General features: G+C 36.0%; 2 protein-coding genes across 13 annotated transcripts in view; one reads left to right on the top strand and one right to left on the bottom strand.

The window, feature by feature from the left end:
* Ptpn13 (protein tyrosine phosphatase non-receptor type 13) overlaps positions 1–15274 on the top strand; it is a 196089-nt gene extending 180815 nt beyond the window's left edge. For 11 of the 12 annotated variants that reach the window (XM_021721200.3, XM_013366005.4, XM_078021581.1 and 8 more), the window contains 7 exons: positions 1767–1870; positions 4128–4276; positions 6087–6177; positions 8373–8710; positions 10422–10637; positions 12049–12111; positions 13551–15274. In XM_021721200.3, the coding sequence (XP_021576875.2) occupies positions 1767–1870; positions 4128–4276; positions 6087–6177; positions 8373–8710; positions 10422–10637; positions 12049–12111; positions 13551–13646 (1057 nt within the window). In that variant the 3' untranslated portion in view covers positions 13647–15274. The remainder of the gene's footprint in view (positions 1–1766; positions 1871–4127; positions 4277–6086; positions 6178–8372; positions 8711–10421; positions 10638–12048; positions 12112–13550) is intronic. The other variant, XM_078021578.1, reaches the window with a different exon arrangement.
* Positions 15275–15551: 277 nt separating this feature from the next.
* Slc10a6 (solute carrier family 10 member 6) overlaps positions 15552–26667 on the bottom strand; it is a 28232-nt gene continuing 17116 nt past the window's right edge. Inside the window, exons 4-6 of the mRNA XM_005341934.5 lie at positions 23036–23211; positions 20742–20899; positions 15552–19685 (exon numbers count right to left, since the gene is read on the bottom strand). Coding sequence (XP_005341991.1) covers positions 19480–19685; positions 20742–20899; positions 23036–23211 — 540 coding nt within the window. The 3' untranslated portion in view covers positions 15552–19479. The remainder of the gene's footprint in view (positions 19686–20741; positions 20900–23035; positions 23212–26667) is intronic.

Genomic DNA, 26667 nt, shown 5'->3' on the forward strand with positions numbered 1-26667 from the left:
TAAAATATAAATTTTTTGCATATTGCTATTTCTTGTATGGACTTATTTTTGTTTTACCATCTCTAAATCATGAAGGATCTTGTAATTAGAATCACTAGTATTATGTCTTTCTTAGTGTAAACAAAATAATAATGTATCTATGGATTGGGATAATAGATCAAAGAAATGTGATAGATATCCTTCAAACCAAGCGATTTTTATTTCTAAGAATCGGTCCCAGTGCCATATTTGTACAAAGACATTTCTGCAGGAAGATTATTCTTTTATAATATTACATAGAATATGTAATTGTACTTTTGTTTGTAATAGCAAAATGCCTAAGAGAAACAGTAAATTAGGATGTACTCATTCAATGAAATACTGAGCAGTTATTCAAAAGAATGAGAAAGAACCTAGATGCCCTTCAATAGATGAATGCATTAAAAAAAAGTGACATATATATACAATGGAATATTACTCAGCAATAAAAGAGAATAAAATCATGGCATTTACAAGTAGATGGATGGAGTTAGAGAAGATAATGCTAAGTGAAGTTAGCCAATCTCAAATAACCAACTGCCAAAGGTTTTCTTTGATATAAGGAGGCTGACTCATAGTGGGATAGGGTGTGGGAGCATGGGAGGAATAGATCAACTCTAGATAGAGCAGAGGGGTTGGAGGGGAGGCATGGGGTTAGAAATGATGGTAGAACATGATCATTATTATCCAAAGTACATGTATGAAGACACGAATTGGTGTGAACATACTTTGTATACAACCAGAGATATGAAAAATTGTGCTCTATATGTGTAATAAGAATTGTAATGCATTCCACTGTCATATATAAATTAAAAAAAAAAAGAATGAGAAAGGAAGGAAAGCCTTATGGAAGAATCCCAAAATACATCTTTACAGACAAAGTGTATATCTAGAGGACAAAATCAACCTCATGAATACAGAACTTGCTAATGAAGTACCAATTTCAGCCTGCAATGAATCAGAGCAGAGAAATACATCTACCATAAAAGCAACATAACTATTACCCTCTTGTTGACATTTTGGAGCATTAGACCATATCCTGCTTTAGTCATGTGTACTGTTGTCATCAAGATATAAGTACTCTGTTTTGTTCCTTTATCAGAAAGTGAGAAATGTATTTGGACTTTATTACATAATCCTTTTTCATCTCATCTTAGCCCTAAATCCCGTTCTTCTACCTAGTCTCTACTTTCTGGCCATCTAACTTTCCAGGAATACTATCTGCCGTGCACCCCTAGAATAATAAGAACTTGTATTGAGTTTCATTACATTGAGTGCCCAGATACAGGAATGTCCTCCTGGCCTCCGGTTGTAACAAAAGACTAATTCCATCAATAGGGGGTTCCTTAAATAAATTAAGGAGCTTCCAGATGATGCAGTAGTGGGCAGGTGCTGAATAAAAAGGAGAGAAAGCTGTACCCAGAACCAGTTGTGATTACTCATCTATGCAGAATGGTGGGTATTGAATCACCACTTTCCTCATCGTCAAGGAGACTCCTTCAGCTCGAGGTTCAAAGACTTGGGATGTATTTGAAAACAAATTTCAAACTATGTTCAATGAATTCTGCACCTTAGTTTAATTTCTTTCTGCTAATAAATTTTAAGAAATATGGATTTGGCTTTTCTAATCAGACAACCTATTTTAAAATACTGTAATAATTGTAGTAAAAATAAGTGGTTGGGCCATAATGTTTAAATTTGTTTTGTGAACAAAAATAAAATATTACAAATGTGTTTTGTTGGCATAGCTTAACTCAGAAGTCACAAGAAAGGAAGACTGATGAAGATGAGATAACGTGGGGAAGTGATGAATTGCCCATAGACACAACAAACCATGAAGATCCTGATAAAGGCAAGAGTGTTATTTAGCGGCTTTTTCATTCAAAACAATGGATAGGAAAACAAGTGTTTAAAATGAAGATTTTCAGAATATATGGATGTTATTCTATCATATATGTATGTTCTTTGATTTCACCATACATTTAAATCACATAAACATCAACATAAAACCAAATTATTCCCACAGGTGTAGTCAAAAAGCTCATTGCAGCCTGGGATTGTGGCTCAGCAGTAGAGCACTCGCCTAGCACAGGTGGGGCCTGGGTTCGATCCTCAGCACCACATAAAAATAAAGGCATTGTGTTGTGTCCATCTACACCTAAAAAATAAATATTAAAAAAAAAGCCTCATTGCCCTAGAGTAAAGCATACAAATAAATCTGTTAATACTTTAAATGGAAACACAAAGTCATGAGTTTGCCATTGTGGAATGAGAAGTTATTAATAATACACTTTATTTATGGGAAAACAGGTAGAATGGCTGAAAGGTGGGGAATTTTGTTCTTGACTCCTAGCCTCATCTTTTAAGAACTAGGGAGTATTTGATCTATTCTATTATTTCCTTTGCATTTTTTATAACTGAGCAAGTGGGAAAACAGAATCCTAACCATGTTTCATTTCCCTTATTTTCTCTTTTAAAAAAATGCTATATAATGAAAAAACATGGTTTTATCATTTGAAATCTTAATTTTTTAAATGAAATCAGTGGCATTGAATTAACACTTCTTGACTAGGCTGACTGTTGTGCACATGGTGCTTTGTCACCTCCAGTAGCCTGCACTTACCTTCCCAGCCCTTGGCTCCTGTTGCATTCATACACAGTTCTGAAAAAGTTTATTATTGTTTCATGTGAGTGAATTTGTATTTCCACTAGCCATGCCCCAGCCAGATGTTGCACTTCCTGAGGTACCTTATCCAACTTTGCAGCCCTCATGGTGCCCAGCAGTATTGTTGCCTATATAGTAGCTGTATCATCAATATGCTTTAATCAAGTGATGGAGTTAAAGCTACATTTGTGCAGGCTATAACAAGAAGTCTCCTACTTTTGTGTAGGTGAATAATTACTTCTATTATAAGTAATTTCCATGGAGCAGGTACAAATTAATCCCATAGTTGTTCTAACATACTTGGTTGACTCAGCTCCTTCATGAACCCAAGGGAATTAATTCTTCATCAGCTTAAAGAAAATATCAGGTGACAGGATATTACCTATGAGTGCCCAAGAGTGGCTAGTGAAGAGAAAATCACTTCATAGAGCAATCTTCCATTGTATGAATTTTTGAAGTATCTTTTTTCATTTTTTCCCATGTGCTTAAAAACAAATTTAGATTGTCCATATAAAATATAAATTTTGCTCATAAAATTTTAATTTTCCTCATAAAAACAGTGTAATTAAAATCAAATGAAAGGGCTGAGAAAGTTAAGAGAAACAAAAAGAATATAAACTACTTTATAAGTATAAACAATGAAGAGTCAGGAGCCTTAAGAACTTCTGAGCACTTGTGGGTATCACAGAGCCAAGCTGTGGCAAAGACTTGTTGGGCTGATTGTAGTTATCAGCCTATTGTTAATTCTGTTGCCTTCCTAATTCTCTCATATTTAAAGATCCCTCCTTTTGTAAAAATAGATGAGGTGAGAATAGGATTGAATTAATTCATTTACAGGTTAAATGAATTTTTTTTTAAAGAATGGTCTGCTGTATTCCAGCTAGATCATCTCTTTTTTGTTTTGTTTTTTAATGCTTAGTTTTAATGAAGAATGACCAGTTTTATAAAAATGTGATTACAGAGAAAAGGAACAACCTAATGATAATACATAATAATACATTGAGGGTAATATCAGCAAGGACTATGGGTTCAGTTTTTTCCTATTTCTTCCAGTTATAGGGCAGGACACTTTCTAGAATGAGACCTTATGACCTAACACTAAACATGATAGATCAGGGAATTTATTTATTGCCAGCTCTAAAACAGGAAGTTGGGAGAAATTTTCGAGAATTTTAAAAGTTCTGTGGTTATCTTTGGGGAAAAGGTTCTGTACTCAGTATGCCTAAACCCTGTATTTTGGGGTGCCATTTCTGAGTCCCCCAAACACCATGATTATATCAACTTGATTTATGTGCACAATTTTATTTAGTTCAAGGAGTTGACAAGACTAAAAGTAACTATAAAACAAAATCTGAGTTCACTACTTATCTGAGATTGTTTGTTTTTTATCTAAACATAAACATTAATATTTATTGGAATAATATACTTTTGGTCTTCTTATTAGATCATCTCTTTCTGACAAATGAGGAGCTCACTGCACTCCCTGTGGTCAAGGTGGCTCCCTCTGGCAAATACACCGGGACCAAGTTAAAATCTGTCATTCGAATGTTACGGGGTTTACTTGATCAAGGAATTCCTTCTAAAGAGCTGGAGGTAAGTGCACCTGCCAAGGGATCTTTTCTTTACAAAGAACCATTACATTATTTGTAAGGGGAATGTGTACTTACTAACCCAAGGTTAGGAGACATTTTAGAAGTGCCTATTACTTTCCAACTCTGCCTGTAGTCAACTCATTTCCAACTATAGAAAGCACCATCTTGTCATCTCCGGCAGTAAATCTGTTTTTCTAAGCAGAAACCTAATGATATTGACTAAAAGAGATCATATTAACTGCTCAGAACTTGGTAAAAATTCTCTCTGAAGATTATTTTCCCTACCACATATATAACAATAAAAAGTTTTTTTTAAAAAAATCCTGTCTACTAAACTTCATATGTTAATTATTAACAGTGGTGTGTTAGTTGACCACTTCCTGAGCTTCAGTACCCTTAAAGGGAGCTAACTTTCATTGGGAGCATCTGCTGTGCTTGTTGCTTTGATTTTTGTAAGTCAAAAGACTTACTGTATTGTATAGATTTCAAAACTGAAGCTCACAGGAATGAAGGTATACTCCTCCTTTCTCCAAATCTCTTTTGTGGAAATATCTTTTAAAAAATACTTTTGTATCTTTTTTTAATACTTTATTTTTATTTATTTTATGTGGTTCTCAAGATCGAGCCCAGTGCCTCACACGTGCCAGGCAAGCGCTCTATCACTGAGCTATACCTCCAGCCCCTGGAAATGATATCTTAAGTTCATAGGTTTAAAGGTCTTCATCGGAGAACTTCTATCACAGTCCTTATAAAGTTGATCTATGTTTTTCTCTATCATAGCAGCTTTTTAATATCCCCAAAGCCCATATTCAATACCTGTTTATTTACTTCTTTATTGCCTCTTTCTCACAATGGCCTGTAAGTTCCATGAAAACCAGAAGTGTATCTTTTTGCTGAGTTCTCAGCACTTACCATAGTACCTTGCATATAATAGACATTCAAGGTGTATTTTTTGAATAAAGGAATGAATGAAAAGTAAGAATTGATTTTACAATAGTGGACTATATGACCACAACAATATCAGGTATGGAGTAGTCTATCACCCCACAGGCAGTGCTGTCAAGAAATTGTATTCTATGAAATGGCATTTGCCAGTAAATGGATAGAACTGGAGACTGTCATGATAAGTGAAATAAGCCAATCCTGAAAACCAAAAGCTGAATGTTCTCTCTGAAAGATGATGCTAACACACAATAAGTGGCAGGTGGGGGCAGGTGGAATAGAAGTTCACTGAATTAGACAAAGGAGAATGGGGGAAGGCAGGGGGTATGGGAATAGGAAAGACAGTAGAATGAATCAGACATACGTTCCTTTTCATATATGAGTATGTGAACGTATGTCTGATTCAACCAGTGTAGTTCCACATCATGTACAGTCACAAGAATGGGAAGTTATACTCCATATATAATATGTCAAAATACATTTTACTGTCATGTATAACTAAAAAGAACCATAAAAATTTTAAAAAAGCAATCTTATTCTACATTATTACATTAAGCCAAAGTTATTTTTATAAGGTATATTCTTTTCTAAAAAAATAATTGCAGACATTTTGAAACTGGATTTAAAACTTTTGACACAAGATACTATTTCATAAAGTTAATTGAGAGCAACATATTTAAAGGTGCTTGCAATAATATATTTCAACACTTATTTGTCAAGTCAGTATTAATTTTAGGTTTACTTTAGGATATGTTTTCTTAACACCTAATTATTTCAGTCAACTAATTTTGTACCCAACACATTGAAAACATTTGCTGAATTACTGCTTTTCTCAACACATTTAACTTTACTTGCAACTTTGCTTATAGAATCTTCAAGAATTAAAGCCTTTGGATCAGTGCCTAATTGGACAGACCAAGGAAAACAGAAAGAAGAACAGATACAAAAATATACTTCCCTGTAAGTTCCAATTTGGCTTTACATTGAATGTATGTTCAATATAATTTAAATTGATCTAAAGTCTGTATGCTAGTTTAGCCTATCCATCACATAAGCATGTACATACATAACACTTTCAGAGATTTGCATTAGTAGCAAATTTAGATATACAATGTGAATCTTTTTAAAATTATTTATATATTCTAAAACTCAGAGAAATCTTAAAGTCTTTTTAAAAATATGAATTGGCTTTTGGATGAGCACTTTTTTGGATTTATGTCACAACCACCATCAATTTATTCCACTTACTTAAGTTTACAGACATGTCATACATGGATATGACTACAGTGAAACTGCCAGACTTTGAGGGCTGGTGATGTAGAGTCTTTGTATAGCATACACAGGCCCTGGGTTTGATCCCCAGCATCAAAAAAAAAAAAAAAAAATTAGACTTCGAATCATTTAGACACCAGAAGAAAATAAAAGGCATTATTTTAAGCTATGTTTTGCCCATTTCAGCAACCAACAGTTTGATTTTTTTAAAAAATTTGTACAAGTATATGTACATAGCCAAAATATTAAACTGTAAGGGATAAAGATATGACTTAGTGATAATTTGCTTAGCATGAGCAAGACCTTGAGTTCAATTCCCAGCATGAAGGGAAATGAAGAGAAAGGAAGGGAAGGGAAAGGAAATTAAGCTCTAGCAACTTCTTTTAGTTATTATCAGCCAAATTTACATATTAGCACTTTGGATTACAACATATAACACACTGACCTTATCTTTACACAACCCAACAATGTCAAATAATGCACTCAATAATAATGCACTTGAAGTTTTCAATCATGATGGAAGATACAAAGTTTATTTTGAAAAACTTCCTATAAAAAGTGAATCTTGGCCTTTTGAAAATGGAATAGATCATAAAGTAGGTGGGAGTTATTTTAAGACAAAAAAAAAAAAAAGCCCAGATGAGAATATCAAATCAGAATGGGATAAGTCATAAATAAAAAAACTAATTAGTGAACTCATTTCCATGAAACAAACAGCCAGGATGGCCTGCAGGATAGAAGTCAAATAACAAAGAGAATTTTGAAACCTATCTTTAAAAAGTTTTAAATTAAACCAGGTATGGTGGTTCACTCCTGTAATCCCAGAGACTCTGGAGGCTGAGGCAAGACCACAAGTCCTAGTACAGCCTGGGCAACTTAAGAAAGACCTTGCCTCAAAAGAAAAAATTAAAAGGTCTGGGATATAATTCAGTGGTAGAGCACCCCCTAGGTTCAAACCCCACTAACAAAAAACAAAAAGGTTTTGATAATCACCAAAATTACTAGTGAAATTTATAGATATTTGAACTAAAAATGACTTCTAATATACACATACATGCAAATTTATTTTCTTGATAAACCATTGACTGTATAACTTCAATAAAAGAGAGCTAATACATACTTTTCATTGGGGCAGCCTAGTTTTAAAGATTATATTTTGACTCTACAAAATTATAATTAAACAAAGATGGTCTATGTGCAAATGAGTTTCCTTTTTATTTATTATTATTCTTTGGATGACTAATAAAAAATATATGATTTAAATAAGCCACAAGGGTTATTTATGCCAATGGTATTTGTAGTAAGTTATTTAATGACACAATAATATCAAGTTTTATTATATGAAAAGGTGTTTGACATTGTCACTTAGTACTATTATTATTGTCATTGGCATTAAAATATTGATGGAGTAGAAGTAGCAATGTTGTTTTTGCTTATTTTTCTAGTTTTTTTAATTTTTTAATGTTTTTAATACCTTTATTTTATTTATTTATTTTTATGTTGTGCTGAGGGTTGAATCTAATATTTCACATGTGCTAGGCAAGCTTTCTACCACTGAGCTACAACCCCACCCCCCTCTAGTTATTATGAAGTTCAATATGCATCTGTTTTTATTTCTTTAACCAAATTTATGTAAATAATAACTATCAAAATTTCAAACATGAGAAACTCACAAAGCTGACATCTTAGATATTCTTAAATATGAGTGAAAGGAGTAGATGTAAAATCATTTGCTGTGCTTCATTTTTAAAATATACTTCTATTAAAATGTGTTTCTGATTGCAGCTATGGTTATAAGAATTTCCCATGACCTTTGACTTACGCTATCTGACTGTTGTTTAACAATATATAATATAAATGGTTTTGTGGTGGGAAATTCACAGATGATGCCACAAGAGTGCCTCTTGGAGATGAAGGTGGATATATTAATGCCAGTTTCATCAAGATACCAGTGGGGAAGGAAGAATTTCTTTACATTGCCTGCCAGGGGCCCCTTCCTACCACTGTTGGAGATTTTTGGCAGATGATCTGGGAACAAAAGTCCACAGTGATAGCCATGATGACCCAAGAAGTAGAAGGAGAAAAAATCAAGTGCCAGCGCTATTGGCCTAATATCCTGGGCAAAACAACAATGGCCAACGACAGACTTCGGCTGGCTCTTGTGAGACTGCAGCAGCTGAAGGGTTTTGTAGTGAGGGCATTGACCCTAGAAGACATTCAGGTGAGTGAATTAAAGTTTTCCATGTAGTCAGCCTCATCTCCTCATTGGAAACCAGGCCAGGACTCTTGCCATGGTTACATCAATGTATTTTTAGATTAAAAGTCACAAGCCCCTGCTTTTTTCTTATCAAGCATAAAAATTTTAAATGTGACTCTCTTCATGAATTTCCTCCAGTGTGTACTGTGTTAGATTGAAAATGAATACACGATCATTTGTCATCCATTGCTTAGTGATAGCACAAAATGGCTCAGAAGCTATGGGATGGAAACTTCTTCGAGTTGTTTGTTGATTGTTTTGTTTTTGCAGTAGGAGGATCAAACCCAGGTCTGCATCCACCCTAGGCAAGTACTCTATCACTGACCTGCAACCGCAGCCCTGGAAACTTATTTTTCAAGGTCAAATTCAAAGTTGACTCTATTTTAAGAGTTTTTTAAAATTTCTGAGTTGAAAATATCCCTCAAAAAGGTAGCTTTTCCACCTTTGAAAATAAATGGACAATTTTAACATTAACATTTGTCATTTAGATAATTCTTACTGTAGTCACTAACACTGAGTACATTTGGCTTGAGTTATGTAAGTGGTCAGACCTTGAGTAGAGCTACAGCTGCTTTCTCGCTTCTGTCCTCCCTGCCCTTACTACACCCCTTCTCCAATAATGGGTGCTATGGTGAGTAATGTATTTCCTACTGGTTGGTTAGCTTTTTTAAAGAAACAAGATTGTTTACTTTCACAGAAGCAAAGTATATCAGTGCAGTTTTGTGGTTGGCATGCAAATGTAGCCTGTGATTTGTTGTTTTACAGAGAATTAGAGATTATATTTATTGTTTAACTTAAAATTTGTTTTGACATATAAAAATTGTATGTATTTATGGATATCATATGATATATACCTCTTTATTCACATACACTAGCTTACCTATCACAGAGGCTAGCACAGTTGTTCAATATTCCTCAAGTGATTGGGTCACTTAATCCACAGATTTGTAGAGCTCAGTCCCTGTTAAAGGGCTCTAGGGATTGAGCAATTAACATCACAAACAAAAAAAAATTCCACACCTCATGGGGTTTACTTCTAAGATACTGGTGTCAATAGTGCTATGGAAAGAATAAAGCAAGGAATGACAAATGGATGAGGGAGAGAGAGAAGCATGTTGCATTTTCAATAGTGAAGGAAGGCTTAAGAAATGGCATGTGAGAAAAACTGAAGTTGTTGAGTGAGCCACAGAGGCATAACTGGGGGTGGGAAGAGGGAGGACATTCCAATCACAGGCCCTAGAGCCCTAGCCCTGTGTCCAGTGTATTTAAAGATTCATTACAAGTCTGGGGATATCAGTCAATAGGAGAGCTCTTGCCTGATATGCACAAGGCTAGGTCAATCTCCATCACTGAAAAAAAATCGTATCTAGCAGCCTTCTTGCTGAAGGCTTTCCATGTGTGTTTTATGGCTTTGTTTTAGTTTTTGTTTGTTTGTTTTGTTTTGTTTTGTTTTTTGCAGCACTGGGGATCCAACTCACAGGTTTCTACAAATTCTCTACCATTGAGCTATATCCCCGGCACTCCATATGTTTCTTAATGGAATTCTTTCACCTCTTCCATTCTTCTTTTGATCTGATCCAATACACAATTCAAAATTTGACAAGACAAATATAAGAACTAATTATGTAGGAATAATATTGCATGACATTATGTACTAATTGTTTTACAATTTCAGACAGGAGAGGTGCGACATATTTTTCATTTGAATTTCACTGCCTGGCCAGACCACGATACACCTTCTCAGCCAGATGACCTGCTCACGTTTATCTCTTACATGAGACACGTCCATAAGTCAGGCCCAATCATTACACACTGCAGTGCTGGCATTGGACGTTCAGGGACCCTGATATGCATAGATGTGGTTCTGGGATTAATCAGTCAAGATCTCGAGGTGAGTACAAGATATATTCTGAATCTGCCTATGATCAGAAATTATTCTGGACTCTGTTTAATAATGTGTATTTTAGGGCTGGGGTTGTGACTCAGTGGTAGAGCACTTGCCTAGCATGTGTGAGACACTGGGTTCAATTCTCAGCACCATAAATAAATAAATGTCCATTGAGAACTAAAAAATATTTTTAAAAAAATAATGTGTATTTTAATAGTGTGCTCAAAAGCCCCATATGCAGTGTTGCATTTTTATCCTTTATACTCTTTATGCCTGTATAAGATTAAAGTCAGAATTTTCATCACACTTTGGGGATAGAAATATTGATGTATAGGGCTGAGGTTGTAGCTCCATGGTAGAGTGCTTGCCTAGCATCTGTGAGACACTGGGTTTGATTCTCAGTACTACATAAACATAAATAAATAAAGGTATTGTCTCCATCTACAACTAAAAATATTTTTTAAAAAATATTGTACAAAAGAAAATGTATAAGAAATGTACATTTTGTTATACAAATTAATGCTAAATTGTCTTTCTAAACAGTTACTCCCAATTTAAAAAATTATTACTAAATATAACCCAAGCAAATATGGTATAATCTTACTTTTAGATCTAATTAGTATAAATCTATGTAAAAATGACAGAAACTAGAATATGTAATTAATATAATTGTCTTTTTCTTTTCTTTTTTTGGTACCAGGGTTTGAACTTAGGGACGCACTTAACCACTGAGCCATATCCACACCCTTTTTTATATTTTATTTAAAGATAGGGTGTCTCACTAAATTACTGAGGCTTGCTTTGGACTCGCACTTCTCCTGCCTCAGCCTCCCAAGCCAATAATTGTCTTTTAAAGATTTGTTAAAAGTAGTTGTTTTGTACTTTATATACTCTTAAAATATCAACTATAATAATTTATGTAGAACAAAACTAAATAGTCTGTTCCGTCCTTTTTTCAAACTGTTAAATGTCAGCTAAAATCAAAAGATATAGAATTTTATTCAGAAATGCAATATCTAAGGAAAGTAGTTTTTATTTTTTAATTATAAGAAATTAGCCAAATTTTAGGAAAGAGAATTTTTGTTACAGATTTTTAGTTAGGATAATAACCTACCCTAATTCTTAGATCATAAATAAGAATACCAACTGATGACAAGTCAGTTCTCTAAGTCATTTTGTCTAAGACAATTTCCCAAAACTACTAGAAAGTGAAGAAGGGGGCCCAGGCACGGTGGTGCACACCTGTAATCTCCAAAGGCTGAGGCAGGAAGATCGAGAGTTCAAAGCCAGCCTCAGAAAAGTGAGAGGCTAAGCAATTTAGTGAGACCCTGTCTCTAAATAAAATATAAAGTAGGGCTGGGGATTTGGTTTTTTCCCTTTTTATCTAACAAGTCCATTCTATTTTCTTGGGCAGTTTGACATTTCTGATTTAGTGCGCTGCATGAGACTACAAAGACATGGAATGGTTCAGACAGAGGTAAGTCTAGGCCTATTTGAAGAAGGAATTTATAAAGATTCTAATAGTTTAAAAAGTTCTTATTAAAATTTTTTTTTTTTTTTTTTTTTTTTTTTTTTAATGGGCTAAGTGTTGTCCAGGCTGGCCTGGGATTCCTGAGTTCAAACAATCATACCAACTTAGTCAGATCCTGCTAGAGTAACAGAGGAATTCTAGCAGGATTTGCCGTAAGGATGGCAGACCATAAATATGTTAAATATGTACAATGAATTATATAGGATCTAAGAAAGTACTCTTCAGAAAAAAGAAGAGTAGGTAAAGGGAATCAGTCATGGCAGATTGTGGATAAAATTTTAAATAGTGTTACCATTGGGAAGGTAACACTTAAGCAGAGATTTGAAGGAAGATGTCATGAAGCTATTTGGGGGAGCCTTCGGGCAGAGTCCAATGCCTCCATGGAAGTCTAAGTGGGAGTGGACCACAAGTAAGTACAGGTTCAAGAACGGTCATTACCAGAGCACAGAGGAGAGTGGGAGAATGTGAAGTTAGAGAAGAAGTGATAGGAGCCAGATCTTGGGCTTTCCTCTGAGTACATGGGAGTTATCATAGGCCTGTAGCCAGAGTGGTGGGTGTGGACAGAGGAGGACATTATGTGAAGTGTATTTGCCAAAGAGTTGTAGGCAATGTAAGAGAAAGAGAGATGATGTGGAAAATGCAGAAAAGCTAAAATACAGGTGAGCACCAAGAAAATTAAAAGGCTACTCATAATCCTACTTGCAGAGAGTTGCTAATAACAACAAAAAAATAACAACAACAAAAAAAGAAACCTCAGATACCAATACCATCAACTTATAGAGAATAATTTTGAGAACCACAAGGATTCATTTTCAAAAATCTTTGATTTTCATATTCTTTTGTTCTAAAATATTGAAAGAAAAGATTTCATATTTAAAGAATATGTAAATATCAATTATATTTCCCCAAACTTTGATTTCTCTTTGTATATTCTTTTGTTCTAAATTATTTAAAGGAAATCATTTTAATAGCTTCTTTATATTAATTTTTTGGTATTTTGAAACATCGAGGTGAGTTCAATAAATCTAGCAGAAATTATGAAGGAAATTAATTTTCGTGAAATATTATCAAAGCACAAAAATAGAAATGGCTGCCAATCGGAGACAACTTCACTTAGTTCTCTAAATACCACCACCTCCAACTCCCAGGCTTTACCCCTCATATTGTCAATCCGGTTTCTGTTTTTTTATAATTTTTCTGATACTACACAATTCTGTAGGCTGCTTTTTAATGTTTCTGACATTTAGCATTTAAACAAAAATTTTCCATATTTTCTAAACTCCTCAAACATTGCTTCTATTAAGGGTGTAGCTGAGTATGATATTCGTGACACATTTAAAGTTCTCTGTGTACTCATCGCTGTTATTTTGTTTTGTTGGCTATAGGATCAATATATTTTCTGCTATCAAGTCATCCTCTATGTCTTGACACGTCTTCAGGCTGAAGAAGAGCAAAAAGACCAGCCTCAGCTTTCTAAATAATATGGAAAGAGCAGCCTTCTGGATGTCTCCGTATCTCTCCTGAACCTCCAACAAACTCCTGCTCTCTACTTAAAATAATTTGAGTTATAGAGCAGCAAGGCCATGCAATATTATGCTTATTCTCTTCTACCTTGGAGGGGCATTCTTTATAACAATAAATAGTGTTGAAATGCTGTATTTTTACAGCTACCATAACCAATGACAATTATTAAAAAATGTTTAACACTAACTGAACAATTCAGGTCTAAAGGCTAGAGGCAGCACTTGATTATAGTGGACATTGTTACAGGATACACTGAGTCTATTTTTAATGTACCAATCTTGTTTATAGCAAAAAAATTTTTCCAGTATTTTAATAAAGTAGAGGTATTTTATAGAGGATACTTGAAACCAGTATTTAAGCTTTAAATGACAGTAATATTGGCATAGAAAAAAGGTAGCAATTGTTTACCATGTCAATTTCTAATGTTTACTATATAGAATTTCCTGTAATATATTTATATACTTTTCATGAAAATGAATTTATCAGATGTTTGTAACTGTGTCATCTGTTTGTAATGTATCATTCTCACTTTGTAAATAAAAATACACCTTAAAACATAGCCAAAACTGTGCAGACAGACACTTTCAGTTTTTTTATCACAACACACAGTCCTCTGGGAAGCCAGTGACCTCTGGACCACAACTTCCCATCTCCCCAGCTGGTCCCAGTCAGTCCAGGCAACAGAGAATGGGAGTTTGTCATCATCCTGTAGATTAAGCACTGTCATGAAGGTCATGTCTGGCTTAACAGAAGCTAAGTAGAAGAAACTTCTACCTCCCTATAAGTGGTGCCCACTTTCTACACTTAGTTGATACATAAATCAGAGTATTTTAAGACTGGTTTGAAGTAATACTTAGAATAGTCAGTTAACCAAAAGGAGTAATCAAGGAAACCAATGTTGTACTGCCAGAGAGGTTTATATTTGGTTTTGCCAAATAGGAAGGAAAACAGATCAGCCTCCGAATGCCTGCTTTAGTTTACGGTTCTGTGATTCTCAATATTGAACTTGTTTTGCTAAATCTGAATTCTGTCTCCTTCCGTTCAGCCCTGACACCACTCCAAGACCCAGAACACTCCCTGGTTCATCATAAGATTATATCAATTTGGAGCTAATTGATTTGAATTTGTGATCCTAACCAAGTGCAGTGATTTACTGGGACCTGTTCCTAAGGAGCTGAGGCTATTTGAAGGCAGAAGACGGTATCAGTAAATAAATAAAGCTTCCTGGTGACTCCCTTGCCAAGTAACAGGTTTGGCTCCTACTCAGAATGGGATCTGAATCTGGCAAGAGAAGCTTCACCACCACCATTCCCACTTGAATCAGAAGACTTCTTTTATAAACTTTATAAACAAAATTATCATTTGGGAAAAGAAAAAAAAAAGATTTCTGTTACTTTAAAAACATTTGGAAATCTCTGTTCCGAGTTGGAATCCTGAGGCCTTGTTTTCCTGGGCATGTGGAGCCACAAGGCAAAGCTCCAAGAGCCAGTACAGCTGAGGGCAATTAGCTACCATCAGAAGTCAGCACAGATGGGAGAGGGCAAAGCTGGAAGATACTTTCTCTGGAAAGAATGTAACCAGGAAATGGAAACTGAGAAAAAAAAAAATGGGTTTAGGTTTATGACCCCTGAGTGGAAACTTGATTATAATAAACCCATTACTGCCTGCATCATGGGATCTGGCTCCACCACCATGGAATGGTATGAGTCACTTGCTAAGACCACTCTGTTTAGAAAGAAGAGGCCACAGAGCCCAGGCACAGAAAAAACTCAAATATCACATTAATGTATAAACACAGCCTAGCTCCTCACAGACCTTGTATTAGCTAAGTATTATAAAACATAAATCAAAAACTTAGTGGATCAAGCATAATAGTTTATTTCTAGTTTATATAACAAATCTGGGCATGCAAACGACCCAACAGGGCAGCTCTCCTTCCTCCATTTTTAAGAACTCAGGCTGATGGAAGTTCTATGATTAACAAATGTGCTTCCAAGGTCATCCTGTGAATCTCCGTTCCTACAGCCAGAAGTAAAAAGAGCACATGTGGAGAGGTTTCTATTAGGCAGGCCAGGACTGGAAGTGAAGCACATCACTGACACTCGTTCCATCAGCAAGAACTGGCTGATTGACAGCCCCCAAGTACCAGGAAGCTGGAAAGTGTAGTTGGCCGAACAGCTGTTTCCCTGTGACAACTCAGTGCTAGAGAAGGGAAAGTACAAGTCTTAATAGAAGATGTATAAAAGTGAACCAAAATATATTCTAAAATAACAAATGCTGGATAAGATGTAAAGAAAACAAACACTGATAAACTGTTGGTGGACTGTAAATTTGTTTAGTCACCATGAGGAAAATCAGAGGTTTCACAAAAACACTAAACACTAGCATATGATCATATGATCTAGGTATCCTAATCCTGGGTAGGTGTCCAAAGAAAATAAAATCTACATACAAAGGGACACCTGCATGACCATGTCTATTGCAGCAGTATTCACAATAGCTTTGGTGCCCCATCAACTGATGGATGAATAAAAAAAGTATATGGTATTATACACATGAGAGTATTATTCAACTACAAAGAAAAGTGAAATCCTGTCATTTGCAACAAAATGGATGGAACTAGAGAACATGCTGTTAAGCAAAAACAAAACAAAAAACCAGACACAAAAAACAGTACTGCAATTTTCCTCGTATGTGAAAACAAAAAAGAAAGGAAAAAAAAAAAAAAGGTCCGCCTTAAAGAATGGTACTTACTAAGGACTGGGAAAGGGGGTTGAGGGCAAGGGTGGATGGATATGATCAGGGCATGCTGTATGCTTGTATGGAGATGTAACATTAAATCCCATTAATATGTACAAGGAACATGTGTTAATTAAAAAACAAATGGTATCTTAGTATAATCCTGAACACTAGAGAATTAAAAACATAATTTTATCTCAAAATCAAAACTATGGTACATGTCATTAGTATAGATGTTTCTGAATTGTTATGATAAACAGGAGAAAAAATGTGTGTTGAGAAGAGATCAGACTTTTTTTAAATCTGTGGCTTCAGAGCAGCCTGCCAGATCTCTTCGTTTAAAAATAACTAGCTATTGAAATGTAATGTGATAAATCCAAGAAATTAAAAGAACAGCTTACCAAGGTTATGCTTGTCGATAATGAAAGAAAAGGTTCCTATTTTCCTTAATTTAGAAATATTCAAGATACCTTGTCATGGTGCAGATAAATGTGACAAATTATAGGCTAGCCACATAAAATTTTAAAACCAACAAAATTTTAATACAGTGGTTTGGGAATGTGTTTAAGTGCAAGTATCAAAAAAACAACCAAATGTGCTTACACAAATGAAAGATTTATTTCCTTTCCTTAGGAAACAATTTCAGAAGTTGTCTGTGGCTAGGATTGATTCTATAGCTCAAGAATGTCAACAGCTTACCAGGCACTGAGGCACATGCCTGTAATCCCAGCTACTCAGGAGGATGAGGCAGAGGAACACAAGTTAGAGGCTGTCCAAGCAACCTAGCAAGACACTCAAAATTTAAAAGGGTTGGGAGTATAGCTCAGTGAAAGAGCACTTGCCTAGCATGCATAAAACCTTCAGAGTTCAATCTCTAGGAATGAAAAGGAAAAAAAAAAGTCACAAGTTCTATAATTATCCTGATCTTTCCTTCATGATCTAGAATTGCTGGGGCAACTCTGCTATTACATCTATGATCCAAAAGGAAATAGGAACTGACAAGGAGAAAGGGTCTGTCGGTGCCTAGGGCAAGAAAGCAAGACTCCCCAGGAACCATAAGCAGACTTCTGCTTCAATCTTATCAGCAAGAATTTTGTCACATGCATACCTCTAACTTCAAGAAAAAAAAATACTTTTAGCTAGGCATTTTGCAATACTGAACAAAATCTCAGTCCTGTTAATAAGGACAAAGAAAACATGCACAGTGGAAGTGTGTATCTTTCCATGTCTGCCTCAGTTTCCACCATTCCTTAGTACCTAACACTGTGTCCTGTTTTGAGGAGTTTTTTTTTTTTTTTTTGGCAGTGCTGAGAATTGAACCTACGGCTTCGTGCATACTAGGCAAGTGCTGTACCACTGAGTTATATCCTCAAAACTTGTGTCAATATTTTAAAATCTTCCTGAATCCAGAAGTATCTGAACTTTATTTTTTTTTAATTTTATTTTTGTGCATTGATGGGGATGGAATCCAGGGCCTTGCATGTGGCTATGCAAGTGCTACATCTCCAGCCCTTTTTAAATTTTATTTTATTTGAGACAGGGTCTCGTTAAGTTTCCTTGAACTTTTGATCTTCCTACTTCAGCCTCCCAAGTAGCTTGGATTAACTCGTGTGCCACTGGGCCCAGCTTAAAACTTTTTTAAAAGATTTCTAAAACTGAATGTGTAAAAAATACAAAATTGTACAACAAGAGACACTTTGTAAAAATGAGATAATATACATAATAGGTAAAACGTTGATAATACATGGAACATATACATAGTAACTATCATGTTAAAATCTATAAATCAACCATGAAAAAATATAACAGAAAAGCAGGCAAAGGGCATGAATGGGCACATGATCATGGAAAATGCTCTACTTTGCTTGTAGTTTTGAATATGTAATTTTAAAGAGATGTTTTCACAAGTCAAAGTGACCAAAACTCTTTGGAGTACAAGTTTGAAGCCAGCCTTGGCAACTTAATGAGATCCTGTCTCAAAATAAGAAATAAAATAGATGAGGATGTATCTGAGTGGCAGAACACCCTGGATTCAAACCTGAGTACCAAAAAGAAAAAGAAAAAAAATCTTCCTTAGACTAGTGAAACCATGGGAAACTGGACCCTCTCGGGACTGCTGTGCCACATTGCCAAAGAGCAATCTGTCCAATATTTCTATGGGCAATGGGCCTGCCCATTCCAATCATAGGAATGGAGTCTCCTGAAATGCATGCACATAGACAAGGGTAGTGTAGCAGCACTGCAATACCAAATAAATTGAAAGTTATAAAGATGGGTTAAATAAATTATAGTCCTTCTATGCAATGCAATATATCTATGCAGCCACTGTTCTAAAGAATGAGGTAGGTTAACACAAACTGAAGTGTAGAGATGTTCTATCATATGTCATCAAATGACTTTCAAGACGGAATATATTGAACATTTTTTGAATGACTCAGTGAATGTACATGAAGATTAGAAAGACATATGTCTATCTCTAGGGAGTGAAAATATGAGGAATTCATACATTTTTTAACCTCCTGTTTACTTGAAATTCCCTCTAAGCCTGTATTACATCTATAATCAAAAAGGTATTCAAGCTCTTAAGAAATAATCATTTAGAAAAGGGCCCCATTTTTTACAACTGTGTCCTCCCTTGTACTCCCCAAGGACCTGCCCAAAGTCAGGAAGTTATGTGGATCCAGACCCTACCTTGCCTGGCAGAGTCCTAACTGTCATTAGATTAAAATCCAAACAAGAGACAACTTTACATAATAAAGGGCATTACCTCCTGCCAGGTGGCACTATTCACCTCATGGGACAACAAGAACACACACAGCAGCTAGGAAAAAAACAGTGTAAACCCCCCCAAAACTCCCTGAAATGGGCAGAATACACTCTCAAAAAGTGATCCTATGACATTGCACAATCCACACAAAAATATAAGTATTCTAACATCTGACACTTAACTATTCACACAGGTCCTGCCAACCAAGGAGATTGCATCGGCGTGGCCCTGTCTTTACCCATCACTGAGGAAGACAGAGGACCACTCTGGCCAGCAAGTCCCTACTATTCACATGAAGTGATGTGGCCAGTAGGCTCCAGAGCCCTGTGGCGATCCATTGGTCCTGATGGCTCAGGGGTTCCAGCAGCTTCTTCATGCACCTCCAAGAAAGCACTGGCCTCTCTGCATTTTTTGTCATGGCACACTTCTGCACAATCTGGGTTCCTTTTTCTGGGTCTGTTCTTCAGTCTCCTCTTGTATATTTGATATGCTAGGTGATTAAACATATGATTATTAAACACCACTTTAGCAAAGGGTATAATCCGGGGACACTGTGTCATTATTCTATACTTGGGGAGTTTGCTTTGCATCATTTAAGTATAAATACACTGGGAAAAGAGGGGGAGAGGGAAACCATGGAATGAAACAATTCAGTGTGTCATAATGGTTCTTTCTTCAGACTGCAGAAAGCTTGGTCATTCAGTCATTCAGTCCATAAGTCAGTTGGTCAGTGGAGGGCTTACTGAGTCACACACTTGCTAGGATGTATCTGGGGATGAGCCAGTCATAATTCTTCCCCAAAACTTTGATCTCAGACCAGGAGTTTTATTCTGCTAGCATTGGTATATTTATTATCAGTAATCAGTATATAATCAATTATACCCATAATCATTGAGTCTTACTTAGAACCCGTTCCCTGAGAACAGTGAAAATTTATAATGGCCCAAGATCAAAATATATATATGTGTATGTATTTAAATGTTTTTAAACTTAAATCAACTCCAAAATAACATGCTTTTAGCTGTATAGAGAGGTAAACGGTGTGTGTAGTATGCATGTGTATAAATTTTTAATATTTGTGAATATGCTTATATATGTATTATGTTTTATATTTGAAAAAATTCCACAACCATTTGGCATAAATCATAGTCACAGAAACATTGAAGTAACTTGGCATTTGGGAAACCTCAAGGCCCCTAATAAGACATAACAAATAAATGCTTATGTTCAGTCAATGTCATTTTTGAGATCGATGATTGTTCATGGAGAGCTTATCCTGATAAATCTTGGAATTTAAATGCTGATTGTGCTTTGTTTTTTATGAAACATATTTGGTTCTAATTATAAATTCCTATTTGGGTGTTTTTAAAAATATTTTTCTGTGAAAGTTCCACTGTATCAAAGTATTGTGTTTATGCACCTTATTATCCCCCAAAATATCCTGCTAAAAATATAATTCAGGGGGCAGCACATACAAGTTCGAATCCCAAAAAAGAGCTGGTAAATTAGGTTGTTAGTCAAATCTACCCAATGAAAGTCCATTCACCTGCAACAATGAGAACTCCATCCACCAGTTGGAAGAGTCCATAGGCCAACGGGAAGTTAAACATCTGAACCAAGTGCTCGGCTGTGAAAGACAACTGGAGCATGGTGATGCACATCTGAATATTCTGAGCTCCGGTTTCCAAGGAAATTGTCCTGCACCTGGCAATGACAAAAAATTTCAAGAGTTAAGTATTACCAATAAGCACCGTTCTAACATTTGCTCTTATGCAAACTGATAAACTATGAGCTCAAGCAACTAGAAGTGTTTATTCATTCAACAGCTGTTTGCTGAGTGCCTGCTCTGTGGGGTGGTTTTCCAAGAGGCACTGTGGAGCAGGACCTTTTGAACCCTGCCCTAAGGAAAGACCGGATACACACGAGGAAAAGTTCAGTAGACGTACATGACAAAGCAAAATCAAGGTCCTGGAACAGGCTGTAGCAATTGAAAAAAGTTGCAGAATTGTATAGAGAAGGCTTCACAGAGGAACGACACTACAGAATGGAAAGAGTGGAAGAGGCATTTGATGTGGAAAAAGGATAAAAAAAGGGGCTGGGGCTGTAGCTTAGTGGTAAAGTGCTTGCCTCATGTGTGTGAGGTACTGGGTTTGATCCTCAACACATCACATAAAAATAAATAAAGATACTGTGTGTACCCTAAAACTAAATAAATATCTTTTTAAAAAGATAGAAAAAAATTACTGAGCCTTTTCACCTAAGACAACCACTTTTAAAAATATATTTGTTTAACTTTATTTCATTTATTTATTTACTTTATGTGGTGCTGAGGACCGAACCCAGTGCGTCACCCATACTAGGCAAGTGCTGTACCACTGAGCTACAGCTACAGCCCCTAAGACAACCATTTTAACATCTGGTTTTCATTTAGGGTTTTCCTGTTTGTTTTTAAGTATTTAATTTGTACTGTTTCACATACAGCTCAACTTTCCTTTTCATCTCCTCCAACCCTCCTGTCCATGCAGATTGGCTGTCCATGCAATGCCTCGTGAATGGGCCATGCCCATTCTTCTCCCAGTGCTCAAAGTTCCCCAGTGGAACACTGGCACAAAGCCAACTAAAAATTTCCCAACACTTACCTTCAGAATTCAACTTTATAATTTGCTTTCCTTTAATAATTTTTTGATTTTCAAAGTAAACAAACTTTACTTTTAAACCTTAGAAAATAAATCAAGAAAATATTTAAGAACTATAATTACTCTTAGTCTCATTACTCAAAATTACCATATGGTACATTTTTTTCAATATTTTCTTCATGCATAAAATTCTTTTTGCTTTCTTTCACAATATGGGAATCAAAATAAATATCATTTTCTATCCTTTTTTGCAGGGAAGTATTGAGGATTGCACCTAGGATACCACAGAGTAACATACCCAGCCCTCTATTCCTTTTTAACTAAAATTTATCTCTTGAGTATTTTCCAAATTCATTAAAATTGATGCATCATATCCATCATATGGATGCAACATGAATTAAGTATCTCCTATTGTTAGATATTTCAATTGCTTCCATTTTGATTTTTATAAATAATCCTGCAATTAATGTCTTAGCATATCAGTATTCATGTGCACATCTGATAGAGCTAGCTTCAGAACAAATTTTTAAAAGTAAAATTGTGGAGTTAACAATTATGCATATTTATAAGGCTGTTGATATAACACTAACTTTTCTTCCAGAGAATTTATTCCAGTTTTCTTCCCCTCCATCACTATATGATGTTGTGCATTTCATTGCAGGCATGGAGACATGCAAGTTTATCATTTTTAACATTTGCAATAATATTATAAACCATATATATCAAAGTGTAATATAATTTTTAAGTGAAATTCCTATCTTATTTCTCAGTTTATGTCCTTTCTCCTCTTGTGTCTCATAATTAGCAATTCTTAAAAATTTAGCACAAACAACAGGTAAGAATATAATCTCTTAAAACTTGTTCATGACCTAAAGTGATCTCTACATTTAGTGAAATGACTTCATTCTTCCTATTTAATTATTTGAATATGAAGAGAAATGTGCCCAGATCTCAACAAATGGCACTAACACCCGAATACTAATTTTACAAATTACAACTTCCTGTCAATTTGGCCTTTGCTGCAGTTAACATTTAAAATCACCATGATCTCTTCACTGTCTCTGGGCTGAACTGTCCAGTCCCATCTGCCGTGTACATTGAAGCTCTTCCTGTCTCCTGAGGCAGCCAGGCAAGACAGGCTTGTCAGTGGCAACGTATTTAATTTACCTTCCTCAAAATAGGTGAAGGAAAATGTTAACTGTACCTTTGCCAAGACTGATGGGTAAGGAGTGCCAGCAGAAAGCCCGAGACATGGCCGATCGGAGGAAAGATGAAACTGATGGTCAGAAGGGTGGTGTCTGAATTCCATGATCCCTTCGCTAGCACCACACCAGCAACTGTGACCACCAGAAGGAGGACCCCACCAACCACGGCCCCAACCTAAAGCAAACCAATAAAATAAGTACAGGTAAACATCATGGGCTGTTTGTTTGTTTTCTGTATGATGCAAAGTCCACCAAGGCTCTCAAAAGGCTTGAAATTTAGCAATTTAAAGAGGGAACTTAGAGAGCACTGAATGCAATTTCATTTCATAGTAGGCCTTCCATATCCACAGGAGATATGTTCCAAGACCCTCAGCAGATGCCTGAAAACACAGACGTATTATACTAAATCCCGTATTTTCTGGGTTTTCCTACATATACATACCTATAATAAAGTTTAATTTATAAATTGGATACAAGAGGAGATTAACAACAACTAATAATAAAATAGAACAAATGAGTTTCTCCTGACCATGGACTGTACATAAAGTAACAAAAAATATCTAGCTGGTGCATAGTAAGTCAATAATATAAACGACAAAAAGAGATGTCCTGGGGAAGTCCAGACTGGTAATCATGGGTGATAAGGACAATTGACCTTCTAACACTTTCTATGCAAGAAGGAGGACCGTAGACCTGAAGGCATCAGGAAAGGCTCCCTGTATGTCTTTAGAACTTGAACTGGATGCTGTGTCATCTCAGTGAACATAGCATGGATACGATGGACAAAGGACACTTCAAATCACACTCTCTAGAACAGTGCTCTATTTGAAACATATGAATTGATTATTTCTGGAATTTTCCATCTAATGTTTTTACACTGCAGTTAACTGCAGATAACTGAACTGACAGCAAAACTGTGGATAAGAGCATTTAACTGTACAGTGGAAAAACCCAAATTCCAAAGTGTTCTAGTGACTTAGCTAATTTAGAAATGGCTGGGGTTTCACATAAATCCCAGTCTTTTTATTTAGTGACCAGTATCTTTTCTATTCAAATGGAGGATCTGACCAGAAGAATTTGATGATAGTTTTTTTCCCATGGATTAGACAAAATTATGAAATAAGTAGACTTGGACAATGAGCTCTGTCTTAGTCCATTTTCAAATGCTATAACAAAATACCTAAGGCTCTGGATCCTTTGTAAAGAAAAGAGATTCATTTTAGCTTACAGTCCTGGAGTTTCAAGACTACAGCATTTACATGTGCTTGGCTCTAGTGAGGGCCTCATAACAGATGGCATTCATACTGTTGAGTGCTATAGTTTGGACCAAGCCTGTTTCAGGGGGTCAGACCAGAGCAGCATCCAATACTCCCACATACACATAAGACCCTCCCTGCTCTGGTAACCTACTGTCTGTGGTTGACCTTGCCTGGCCATTCACCTCACTTCCCACCCCACTTTTCAACAACCAACAGCTTCCTCCTGCTGTCTCACAAATGAAATAGCACCGTTCCTCACAAGACAATCTGAGCTCAGATTAATGTCATAGGAGAAATACTCTATCCCCTCCCACATAAGTACTGACGTTTTTGTCAGGAGGTGTGTGCTGGCAATGGACCCCAGCACCTCACACATGCCAGTCAAGTGCTCTGTCACTGAGCTACATCCCCAGCCCTACTGTCTCTTATTTTTGTTAACATAAACAAAAGCAAAAGTAATAATAATTTTAACAACAACAAAACCAATAAACTCTAATAGTTCAAATCTTAGATAAGACAGGAAGAAAGTGTGGCCTAGAGTATTTAGGGACAGTCAGACTCTGGTCGAGCTCATCTTGAGTGGATGGCAAACGATGCTCCTAGTGACAGCATCAATCTTGACTCACAAGGAGTCAGGGTAATGCCTTAGTCATGAAGAACCAAAGCAAAGAACAAACACAACACCCTGCTGTGTGTATCATGGGTGAGCTCTGGGGTTGTTTTTACTGTCCAGACACAGGGACACACAAGCCACTGCCTAAGAGGGAGATGCTAAAAGTCACGAAGAAAGCCTCTGATTGGAAAATTCCTTCTTCATTATTTTACCAAAAAGAGATTTCAAAGTTTGAAATCCACCAGGACAAAATTAGAAAAACAGGTTATTTGGCAAATGTGTCAGATCTAAAATTAAAATAGGACCAAGGACAGAGATGAAGATATCCTAAACTTATAATTAAACTAACCTAAGGTCCTGTCAGATATTTATTCAAACACATTATTAAATATTTTTTTGCCACAAATCCTATGGAATTGCCAAGGGGAAACGTTTTAAACCTGCTCTTTACAGATAATAAAACTGGCATATGTAAAGTACATTACATCTTGCTTTTCTAATGACACTGATGGACTAATAGAGGCTATGGAAACACAAGAATCAGGATTGTTCTGTTGCTGTTAAGGGCTGTTTTAAGAAAAGTAATCCAAGATAGAGTACTTGAAAAGTAAGAAGTTTCCATAGTCATACTCACTCCTCTTGTTTTATAAACAAAATCATAAACAAACATTGACTATTGGAAATTTTCTCCTGTTGAAACGATGACAGTAAATGTGGGAAAGGACTATGTTTCATGACTACAGCTGAAGGAGTGAAAGCAAGCTACCAGTGTTAATCAGCCTTACACAATCCCAACACATGGCTTCTTCCTTCAGTGGTCTATACCCAATGGACTGGTCTGCTGGTTGGCTCCTCTTCCCTTGTTCATGTTCTTTGAGGAACCATAGAAATGGTTTGGTCTTACATGAAATTAGGGAACAGCATCCGTTTGTCAGGTAGAGCCAACAGCAGGAACTTAAACTAAACCAAACCATAAACCTCAAACTAAATTAACTGATACTTGACAAACCTCTGATTAATCCCAAGTGATAAAGTGATATGTTGATAATGTAAAATATAACTAAAATACTTTTAAAATCTTCATGAAAGCAGCACATGGTACTTTCTTCTTTTTACTTTTATTTTTTTCAGCCTGGGAATTGAACCTAAGTCCTTACACATACTAGGCAAGCACTCTGCCAGTAAGCTACACCCTAAATTGCCCAGACTAGCTTTGCACTTATGATCTTCCTGCCTCAGCCTCTCAGATAGCTGAGATTACAGGCATGAACCGCCACATGCCTGGCCACATTACATTCTTATTTTTTTAAGTTCTGGGGATTGAACTCAGGCCTCACACATGCCAGACAAGGGCTCTACCATTGAGCTACATCTCCAGCCCGACATGACATTCTTATATCTTCTAAAATGATACATAATTTGGAAAATGGAAAATACTCTAGGATGGTGATTTCATTATTAAGAATGCCTCTCTTTAGCTAGGTTTTATTTTTTTCTTTCTTTTTTTTTTTTGAGTACCAAGGATTGAACTCAGGGGCACTCAACCACTGAGCCACATCCCAGCTCTATTTTGTATTTTATTTAGAGACAGGATCTCACTGAGTTGGGTATCATCTTGTTTTTGCTGAGGCTGGCTTTGAACTCATGATCCTCCTGCCTCAGCCTCCAGAGCCACTGGGATTACAGGCTGTGCGCTACCATGCTCTACTAGCTAGGTATTTTTAAAAGTCATTTAACAAGGACACTTTCTCATTTCGCC

Source organism: Ictidomys tridecemlineatus, chromosome 9, assembly GCF_052094955.1.
Source record: "Ictidomys tridecemlineatus isolate mIctTri1 chromosome 9, mIctTri1.hap1, whole genome shotgun sequence".
NCBI classification, from domain to species: Eukaryota; Metazoa; Chordata; class Mammalia; order Rodentia; family Sciuridae; genus Ictidomys; species Ictidomys tridecemlineatus.